Raw genomic sequence first — 11,280 nt, 5'->3', positions numbered from 1 at the left:
TAGCTCAGTTTAGCAGAGCACGCTAGGCTGGATGAGTGGTCACACCGTGTTGTGTTTTACCGCTTCAAGGTAAGCGAGCATTTTACCGTGCCCGCAGACGACGTGCAGGTGAAAAAAGACGAGAGGCACGTTTATTCTTTTTTTTTTTTTTTTTTTTTTTTTTATTCTTACACCCGGCTCGTCTTAACCGTCAACAGACATGCTCTTCTCACACAACACACTTCCGGCCTTCAAAATAAGAGGCTGACATCCCATTGGAAAAGTTAGCCAGGCTACATCCATTCTCAGTTTCTGGGCAAAATTGGCCGCCTCTTTTTAGCTGTTTATATGTTTTTAGAAGGCACAGAAAAGAGAAAGACATGTGTTCATGTCTCACATAAGGACTGTGGACGATGGGTACAGTGGCAGTAAAAGTGAGCTTTTCCTTTAACAAGCAGCTTTGGCGTTTTCACGATCAACACGGGAAAGCTGCATTTAAATGCAGATTTTTTTTACAAACACCGCCCCGTCGTGCCGGGTCTGCTTGTTCATAGAAAGGCAAAGATAAGCAAAATGCTGAAAAATGTAAAGCCCAGAAAAACAGTTCCCTTTTGAAAAAGGCTGGAGTGGAGACGTTGTTCTACGCTAAAGGCACTTCCAAAGAAAGATTAAAGGTAGATGATCAAGTAGGTCTGCCTGCAGGCGGTCCAACTCCTGGCCTCCGTGGCCACGAAGAACAGGGGCTTAAAGGGTAGAAGGCAAATCTTTAAAGTTTGTTCGAACCACTTCCGCTCTCAGGTTTGTCCTTATGGGACACCACCGTTACGTTTTGGCGAAGCTTTCCCGCCGACGAGACGGCAAGCTGGTTCTTACCGGGGAAGCGAGGAGGTCCCTCCAGGCCGCTGAGGCCGCTGTGTGACACGGAACGCCTGGCATGACAAGGACGACATTGAAGGCCACCCCCCCTCTCCCCGCACGCCGCCTTCTCCTGGCAGAGCCCCGTTTTGATGGAGGAGCCGGCGCTGGCGCTGGGCACCATGGTGCCGCCGGCAGCTGTGCCACTCGCGGGAACCATGCTGGCAATTTCGTCGGTGGGCGAGCGCCCGATGCTGCCGTCCACCTGCGCTCGTATCTCCGGCGAGACGGAGAGCTGGTACTGAGGCACGGGACCGCTGTCGCCACATTTGGGGTAGAGGAAGGTCTTCATCTGGCCTTTCCCTTTGACGTTAACCGTCCCGCGGTAGTCAAACTCGTAATCCATGCCGCTGAGGACGCAGTAGCTCTCCTCGCTGACCTGGACGCGGCACTCCACGCCGGTGGTGTCCATGCGGCTGGCGATGTTGACCGTGTCGCCCCAGATGTCGTACAGGAGCTTGGTGGTTCCGATCACCCCGGCGGTGAGCGGCCCGTGGTTGAATCCGATGCGGAGCTTGAAGCCGAAGCCCAGCATGTTCTTGTTGAAGTCGTCCACCACGTGCATCATCTCCAGGGCGAATTCAAACAGGGCACGAAGGTGAGTGTGAGGATGGGCGGCGTCCGCACACTGCTGGGCGTTGAGCCCCGCCGCCGCCATGTACGTGGCGCCGATTGTCTTGATCTTTTCAATATTGGCAAAGGCGGGCTTCCGCAGCAGCTCGTCGAAGTCTCCGATGAGCTCGTTGAGGACCCGGTAGCACTCCTTGCCTCCCTCGTAGCTTTCCTCGTAGAACTCGCTGAAGTTGACGATGCTGGCGAATATGACGCCCACGTTGTCGTGGTTCTTGGAGTAGCTCTGGGTGACCTTCAGCTGCTCGGCCACGTGGATGGGGATGATGTTGCGGAGCAGCCAGTCGGCCTGGTCCCTCATGTTCTGGATCTTGATGCGGTGCTGGTCGGCCTCCACGTTGCCGTGGTAATGGAGGCGGTAACTCACCTCGAACTCCCGGTTGAGGAACCAGACGAGGAGGAGGAGCAGGAAAAAGGCCACGCAGGACTCGGGGCCCAGCAGGTCTTTGGGGTGCGGCTCACGGTCCTGATCCATCTGGCTGTCAGATATGAGGACTGAGCTGCTGCTGCTGTTGCGCTGCTCGTCTGGCCTGGTATGAAAGAGAACACTTAGGGACCACAGGCACGGGACAAATCTTGGATAATCAAGGCCTGTCACTGTTAGAGACGTAACCAGAAGTGCTCCAAACAGCGTCTCTATTCAAGGAACCCCTGAGTCTTGTGTCGTGGTCTACTAAAAATAACCACTTGGGTGTCTAATTGGCAAAAAAACACTGGCATTCACAGCTACGGCTGTAGGCAACGTCCTGATGTAGTAGTAGCAGGAGTGGTCAGCATCCAGGAGCTTCATCTACCTTTGCATGCACTTTAAAACCTTGCACTACTCAGCTATTGAATCAGCACCTCCAAGCCCGAGTCCATGGTTCTCCCCCGGAAAAGGGTGGAGTGCCATCTGCGGGTCGGAGATGAGATCCTGCCCCAAGTGGAGGAGTTTAAGTACGTCGGGCTCTTGTCCACGAGTGAGGGAAGGATGGAACGAGAGATCGACAGGTGGTTTGTTGACGTACCGAACGCTGCGTGACGAGGGGGGGAAAAAACCCATCGCCAGCGCCGCCGTGTTTGAAAAGTGCAAAAGGTTTGCCAGAAACCGCCGTGGCGTTTGAGTTCATTTTGAATGCATTTATGCTTCCAAATGCTTAATTTAGGCCAAAAATACGTCAACATGCATTTGTTAAAATGAATAATAGGCTGCAGTCCACCACAAAACAGCAATCATTGATGAATTCATTCATATGAAGCGATGTCTGAACCACGGTGGAGCAAAGGATGACTGTATACTTGTTCATAAATGACCATTTAGGAACAAATGGTGTGATTATGTATATTGGTTTTCACATTTGTAAAATAATAGCCTTGCTCCAATCCTAACACTAAACCCTAACCCTAACTAGAACCCCTAATCCTAACCCTAACCCTAACCCCTACTCCTAACCTTTGCCCTAACCCCCCGCCCCACCCCTAACCCTTGTCACGTAACGCCACGTCTTCTTTGCCATAAACCGGCTATAATTAGAGCGTTTAGCTAATAACAAGTGAAAAGAAAACTTACCAGATAAACAGGCTTGCAGCAACTCTATATATTAAAAAAACACGATAATTAGGGCACATGAATACTTAATGGAACAACATTAGGTGCACCTCTACTGTTAGTGTTTCCTTTGTTATCATAGCTGTAGCTTGCACTGCATGGGGTTTAGAATACCGTAAATGTACACAAAGGTTACGATGGCACAGCTCTTGCATCGGATCTCATTTGAGTACAGTGAGCAAAATCCCTCATTAAGTTCTATTTTCTTCACCTGCATGGGGACGTGAAGAGCAGTGAAAGAAGCGCCAGTCCTACTAGCGTTGCCAGACTTGAGCGCATCCAGTAGCGCAGCTGGCAGGAGTTACAGAACTGAATGATGGCTATGATGGCAGCGCAGCAGATGAACATGGTGAACTGGAAGAAAGCACTTCGATAATTAGCATTTTTTGGAGCACAAACACTAAAATCAAGCAACAAACCTGAACGGAGCGATGCATATCGCAGGTGACGTGGGAGAGGACGGTCAAAGCGGGCAGCGACACCACCACGGCGCCTATTAGGTGACGTGGTATCCAGCCCGAGATGGCTTTCATCAGAGTCCGCGTGCAGTTCAGAGCGCTGTCCAGGAAGAAGGCCATACTGGGTCGGAGAAGGACAGGAACAGAAATGTTTTTGCAGAAGAATTCATCAACACATCTACAAAAAGCAGCAGCTCAGCAAGACTTTGGACAATTCCATGCATCCCACTTTGTGTCCTCGCTGACTGTCAACCATGTACTTCTCGTCCTGAACACAATCAATAAACTAGCTGGCTACAGAAGGGGTGGCCAAAGTGCGGCAGAAGTGGAAAAATTGGCAGTCAATTTACAAAAATAACGTCAAAATACTAAAAGAAAAAAAATGTAATTTGACCCGACTGATGTGGTACCATTACGAGGAAAAATAAGCTCATTTGAATTGAATAACGTTGAAATATTCAAGAAAAAAGACCTTCCCTCTTTAAAGTGCTAATATTATCAAAAACAAACAAAAGAACAAGTGAAGTTGTCATTTTTTGAAAATTAGGTTGCGGAAAAAGCTATAATGTTACGAGAGCAAAGTCCAAATATTGCGGGAATAAAGTCATCGTTCCGAGTTCAAAGTTCAAACAGTTGGAAAATTGAAAAAACATCAACAGCAGAAATTGAAAAAATTTGGAATCATTTAATGAGAATAAAGTTCTCTTCTTACAATCAAAAAGACAAGAATAAACTTGTCAAGTGATGAGGAAAAACTTGTAAGCTTATGAGAAACCAAATGAATATTAATACCAAAAACAAACAAAGCCACAAATCAAGTTGTACGTTTTGGAGAACCAGATTGCGGAAAAAGTTCTAATATTACGGGACTAAAGTCATAACAGGAACATTTACCAGAATAAAGCTGAAAGAGCTGGGGGCAAAAAAACCTTAATAATAAGCGGAAATGTTACGGGAATAAAGTTGTCATTACGAGAAGAAAGAAAGTTGAAACAGTTGGAAAATTTTAAAAATAATGACAGCAAAAATGGAAAAAAAAACAGCTGTAATTTTATGAGAATAAAGTCGTAATATTAAGAGAATAAAGTTAAATTTACTCGTAGTTTTACGATAATACAGTCAAAATATTAAGAGCAAAAAGTTGTATTCAAACGAGAAAAAAGTTGAAATTTTAGCAAAATAAATTCTTAATGTTATGGAAATTTTTGTTAGGAGCATAAAGTTGAAATGCTAAAGTAAAAAGATTGTTTTTTTTAAGGTCGTAATATTATGAGAAACAAAACAACAAAACAAGCTGTCGTTTTGGGTAAATGAGGTTGCAGAAAAAGCTATAATGTTACGGGAGTAAAGTCTAAATATTTGGGGGTTTAATTTGTAATTACAAGAAGAAAGTTGAAGTAGTTGGAAAATAAATTGGAAAAAAACAACAGAATAAATGGAAAAGCAGCTGTAATTTTACCAGAGTAAAAAAGTTGAATTCCAACAAGAAAAAAGGTGGTTGTTTTACCAGAATAAAGTCAAAATATTATGAGAATAAAGTCGTAATTGGTAGAACAAAATGTACAAGAAAGTTGAAGTATTTGGGAAAATTTAAGAAAGAATAATTTTTTATTTTTATTTTTTTTTTTTTTGTTTTTGTTTTTTACCCCTGTCCTGTCCAGCCTTTAAAGCAGATAGAATTGTATACCTAAATGCCGTCAAGTGCTCAACAGATTTACTCTGCCAGAGAGAAGTGTGATATACACTTCCCCTGTCATACAAAATTTATTCGACCTTGATGCTTGTTATAAAGCAAATTTGGAGCGACCGGACCGGAGCAGGAGGGGACAGAGAAGAAGAGAAAAGGAAAAAGGGGGGGGGGGCGAGAGGGGACAAAAACAAAAAAAAGAGAGACAAGAGACAAGGACAACAGCAGCAACAACAACAATTGTGACAGAACAACAGAAACATACAGAACGACATCAGCAAATAAATGTCCGTGACAACTATAAAGACGAACAAGGATAAAGGACAAATCAATATCAACAACCACAATGACAAAGCTGTCAATGACAATCAGACATAATAGCAGTCATGAAATGATGAACTATGACAGTGATCACAATGACAATACTGCATTGAAACAGTCGCACACAATAGCAGTCATGAAATGATGAATTATGATAGTGATCACCATGATAATACCGCATTGAAACAGTCACACATAACTGTAGTAATGAAATGATTATCCATGATAGTGAATAGAATCAAAGTTACTGTAATGCACATCATTGTAAAAAAAAAAAAAAAAAAATACATATACACACATATATACATACATACACATACATACACATATATATATACATATATATATACATATACATATATATATATATATATATACACACACATACCGCACATACACACATATATATATATATATAGTCATACTGCTGAAATCACCGTCGCTGTAATAAAACCAACAACATAATAACACCCTGGTTAACTCAGTGAGTAATGTGGGGAAGTACGTATGTACTGTGAGTGTGCATATGTACAGGTATCTCTGTATGTAAGGAAGACTTCATATATATATAAAGGTGCAGGAATGTGTGGGCGTGTGATTGTCACTGAGAGTGCATGAAAGGAAAGGGGCCGCCTTCCACCTCCCAGAGAGTCCCGCCCCAAATAGCAAGGCCGGGCCCCGGCCGCCAGAAGGCCACCAGGCCCATAGGGGCAGGCAGCACAAAGATCAGTGCCCCAAGAGCCAGCCCAGAGAGCCCCCCCCCCGGGAAGACCAGTAAGGGGCCGAAGAGAGGTAATCCCAGCCAAGGACAGGGCGCCAGCGGGCCGGAGGACTGCCAACCCCTGAGACCAGCGAGAGATCACACCCCACAAAGGCAGACGGGTACCGGGGGCCACAAACCGGCAGGCCCAGAGACGCCTCCACAGCCGGAAAGAAGCCCGCCCGCGCCGGAAGCGCCAATTCCCGCCCACCGCCACCCCCACCCCCAGGGAGCGGAGCCCGGCCCGCCCCGGGCCAACCCCCGCCCGACCCCCGACACAGGGCCGCCCCGCCAAGGGATGCAGGAGGCACACCCTCCACCCACCCGGCGGAGGCACGGGCGGCAGAGATGTATCGCCCAGCACCTGACCCCACGGAGCAAACCCCTGTATGCCCCCCCCCAAAATAAATAACTAAAATAAATAAATAAATAAAAATACACACACGCACGCACATACACACTCCTACGCACCCACACACACGCACATAAACACTCCTACGCACAAACACACCCCTATGCGCACGCTCATACACCCTCTTACTTACTCAAGCGCGCACACACACACACACACACACACACACACACACACACACACACACACACACACACACACAGTGGTCGACTGCCCGACACCCGGAAGCCCCACCCTATCCCCCGTTGGTAACCCAAGGAGCAGCGGAGCCGGGGACCCCGGGGTCCCAGACATACGACTCAGAACCCAGGGGCGGAGAGCGCAGACCGCCGGGGAGCAGGAAGACACCCGGCCACACCCCCCCAGCGGTAGGACGCCGCCAGCGAGGCAGACAGGGGAGTCAGCGAGGAGGAGAGCGGGAAACCGAGCAGGCAGGCGGGAAAACGGGCGAGCAGCCAGGCGAACCACCACACAGCGCCAACCGACACCCGCGGGCCAGCAAACCCCGAAGAGAGAGCGGGAGCACCACACCCCAAGCCGCAGGGAGGCCAAGCACCAGAGCCGAGAAGGCAAGACCAGCAGCCGACCAGCCGACGGCCCCCACAAACCACCAGAAGCCAGACCAGCCACATGCCACCAGAGCCGACAGCGCACCACCCGCGCACCGGAGCCCCACCCCCGACAAGCCCACAGACAGACCGGGGGAGGCGAGGACACAGACAGCGGCCCGGCAGCGCACAAAGCGCAACGGCGACAGACGCCCAAGCGCCCGGCAGAGCACGACCCCCCCCAGCGAGCCCGGCCCCAGGGCACCCGCCCCCCCACCCCCACCCCGCCACCCAGGCCCACAGTACCCGCAAGCATGACCAAGCCCAACCCACCAGCTGGCCCGGCGCCCCAGCAGCCGCCACAGCGCAGCAACCACCGGCCGCCGCGACAGCACACGGGCCACCCGAAGCACCAGCACCGCCCCCCGGAGACCGCCGAACCCGCCCCAAGAGCGCAGAGGCGCCCGCGGCACGTGTCAGTCCAGGGGGGGCACCGCAAGCCGCCCCCCCCCGGCGCAAGCCCCGGCATCAACAGGCCCCAGAGGGCCACCCCAGGGAAGGGCAGGCGAACCAGACAAGGGCACCCCACAGGCCAGGCCGCCCCGGGCGAGCCACCGCGACGGCCAGGCCCCCGGCCACACCGCCGACCCTGGCGGGCAGACGCCGAGGTGCACAAGGCACCCCAATCCAGCCCGCCCCACCCGTGTATGTGATAAGGTGTGATAGTGTCTATGATGCAATTAAAAAAAAAAATAATAATAAATAAATAAAATAAAATAAAAGAGGATGGTGTATCTGTGTGCATGTATATGGAGTGTGTAGTGTGTAGTGTGTAGTGTGTAGTGTAGTGTGGATGATAGCTAATGATGCAATTAAAATCGGGGGACAGCTGCCGCTCGGAGGGCCCCTCACCTGGCCAGCCCCCCCAAACCCTAAGTGTCTACTCTGCGATTAAAATTGGGGGGCAACAGGTCAGTGGCACAGCAGGAGCAAAGGAGCCCCGCAAGGCAGCTCCCCTCCCCAATCACGCCCGACCGTAGGCCACCCCCCAATGTCCTATATATATGTGAGGTGGTGCAGTGGCACAGGAAGGACGGGGGCCCCACACCCCAACGCCGCCCAAACCGAGCAGGGGGGGGACCAAGGACACATGACCGACCGGCCGCCCACCACAGCCCAGGCTCGGGCGTGCCGCAGGACACACCACAGGCCCTACCCGGCCCGCCAGGATGCCCAGTCCGGCCCACCCAACCCCCCAGAGGCGATACCCCCAGCGCCCCCCAACACCGGAGCCCCACCGGAGGTAGCGTTCACAGCGCCACCCCCAAACCGCCAAACACCACGGACAAGCCACACGCCCCCAAGGCAGATCCGACCGCCACCAGGACAGCGGGAGCCGCGCCCACGCGCCCCCCGCATACCACCACGGCCGGCAAGGGAGCAACACCACGACGACCACAAGAGCACCGGACCCCACATAGAGCGGAGCACGGCCGCACCCACGAAGCACGCAGGCCAGAGGCGCCAGGGAGGGACAGAGAAGCAAGCACCGCACGACCGGGCCCGCGAGAGGAGCGGCCCCCCGCCCGGCGCCCAAGCAGATGCCCCCGCCCGCCCCGCCCCCCGCCACGCCACAGACCGGCCACCGCCCCACCCCCCGCCCATCCACCAACACGCCAAGGGGGAAACCCCGGAGGGAGGGAGACAACCGCCGGCCCGGAAGCAAGGACCAGCCTGACACCAGCAGGCAGCAGGGACCGCCCGCCAGCCCCCCGCCAGCCCGACCCCCAAGCCCCCGGCCAAAGCCACCCCCCGACCGCCCCACCCCGGAGCAAGCATCCTCCCGCCGATCCCGGGAAGCACCACGCAGATGGACACCACGCCGCCCGCCCCCACGCGCAACCCGCCCACGGCCCCCACACGCCCCACCCACCGAGCCACAGCGGCCCCGTCCCTGAGGGGAGAAAGCAAGGGATCCCCCCCACCCCAGCACCACGCACCCCCCACCCCGAGCCCAAACCGCACATCCGCGACCCCCACCTCCGCGCCCCCCGTCACCCGGGGGACAGCCACAGGCGCCGGAGGATAACAGGCAGCTCCCACCTATCACACATACACCACACACATAAATCAGTGAAATAAAATAAAATAAAATAAAATAATTTTAAAAAAATAAATAAAATAAAAATAAATAAATAAAAAGGGGCAACCCAAACCACCCTCCCACCCAGGGGAGATGGCTCCGCGGGGGCAGCTGGGCTCAGGCACCCGCGCCCCCACCAGGGGGAGAGGCCGGCCCCCACACCCCACACCGGACGGCCCCACGCGGCAGCCGAGCAGGAGGGCCCAGGGCAGTCCCCGCCCCACCCCCAGAGGCAAAGGAGGCGAGGGAGAGCCAGCGCCACCAGCCGCACACGGGCCCCCCCAGCAGCAGTAGGCGCTCGGCACCCGCAGGATGCAGCACCCCATCCACCCACCACCCCGGAGGCCAACCAACGCCGCCCCCTGGGCGACCCCCCCGACCCCGCCCCCGCCCCATCACCCGACCCGGACCCCTCCCCACCCCCACCCACCAGCCCCCCCAGGCAGGCAGCCCAGCAAAGAAGACCCGGGACACCAAGCCCGCCACCGTCCGCCCCCGAGGTACCAGGCCCACCCAGCGACCAGGACCACACCCCACGCCAGATGAACGAGACCCCCAGGGGCAGAGACAGATGCCCTCACCCCCCTGAGAGTCAGGTCAGGGAATTAATTATTGGTGCCCATATAGACTGAAATTCTGACATTTGTTCTTTAGATTCAGCAGACATTCTCTCCATAGCTATATGATCTAACAAAAGATTTTTGTAAAGAGCTATGTTCAGTTTCTTCCTTGATTTCCAATTGATGAGAATGGTTTTCTTGGCGATGCTTAATGCAGTGATGAGAAGCTGTGTTTGATTTGTTTCTACATCAATTGTGGAGAGATCGCCCAGCAGGCATAGTAAAGGAGAGGTAGGAATGGAGAACCCAAGTGCCAAAGATAGGTACTCACACACTCCGTGCCAAAAATTTTTAATGGGAGCACAGGTCCACATGGAGTGTAAGTAGTCATCTATTCTATGGTCTGAGCAGTGTGTACAGATGTTAGAGTCAGTTAAGCCCATTCTAAACATTCTATGTCCTGTGTAGTGTACTCTATGAAGGATTTTAAACTGAATCAGCTGTAGGTTGGGATTATTGATTAACCGGGAAGCATTAAGACATATTTGCTTCCAAAATTCAGGGTCACAGCTTGTAGATAAATCTGAGCTCCATTTGGAGATTGGTACTCCAATTGTGTTGTCATTTTTTGAAAGTAGAATATATAATTTAGATAATGTTTTAGGGGCAGATATTTTTAAAAATTGGTCAATAGTGGTATTGCTTTCCCATGATATGGTCCTGAAACTTGCTTTAATTATGGATTTAATTTGTATGTATTCAAGAAATTTGTTATGATTTATTCCATACTGTGTAACAAGGTCGTTAAATGAGATAAAGTTGTTTCCTATAATTATATTTTTCATACAACTTATTCCTTTTTCGTGCCATGTTGGGAAATTTAATGGTTTCTTTTTAAGCAAGATGTCAGGATTATTCCAGACGGGAGTGTATTGGCAAGGAGTGAGCGAGAATTTTGTTATTTTTAAAAATTCCCACCAAGCTGTCAGAGTGTTGCTTATATTTATACTTTTAAAACAATTATTTTTTCGGAGGATTTGGCTAATGAAGGGCAGGTTACAAATTGGGATTTCGTGGCTAAGTGATTGTTCTATGTCTAGCCATAAATAATCCAATGGGTTAGGGTTGATCCATTTTAAGATATACTGTAACCTGTTTGCAAGGAAGTAGTTGGAGAAGTTTGGGAGTTCTAAGCCCCCATATTCTTTAGATTTTTGTAATGTTTTGAGACTTATTCGTGCTGGCTTATTTTTCCAAAGAAATTTATTTATATATGAGT

The 11,280-nt window shown here is 51.1% G+C and overlaps 1 protein-coding gene across 3 annotated transcripts in view; it reads right to left on the bottom strand.

Moving 5' to 3' along the window:
- Nucleotides 1-130: 130 nt before the first annotated feature.
- LOC129171026 (adenylate cyclase type 9-like) overlaps nt 131-11,280 on the bottom strand; it is a 47,759-nt gene continuing 36,609 nt past the window's right edge. Inside the window, exons 7-10 of one of the 3 annotated variants that reach the window (XM_054759311.1) lie at nt 3,532-3,691; nt 3,324-3,466; nt 3,074-3,097; nt 131-2,054 (exon numbers count right to left, since the gene is read on the bottom strand). In XM_054759311.1, coding sequence (XP_054615286.1) covers nt 746-2,054; nt 3,074-3,097; nt 3,324-3,466; nt 3,532-3,691 — 1,636 coding nt within the window. In that variant the 3' untranslated portion in view covers nt 131-745. Of the gene's footprint in view, nt 2,055-3,073; nt 3,098-3,323; nt 3,692-11,280 lie in introns of all 3 variants that reach the window. The other 2 variants (XM_054759313.1, XM_054759312.1) reach the window with 2 other exon arrangements.

This window comes from Dunckerocampus dactyliophorus, chromosome 18 (genome assembly GCF_027744805.1).
Source record: "Dunckerocampus dactyliophorus isolate RoL2022-P2 chromosome 18, RoL_Ddac_1.1, whole genome shotgun sequence".
NCBI lineage: Eukaryota > Metazoa > Chordata > Actinopteri > Syngnathiformes > Syngnathidae > Dunckerocampus > Dunckerocampus dactyliophorus.
This window is presented reverse-complemented; position numbering and strand designations above follow the sequence as displayed.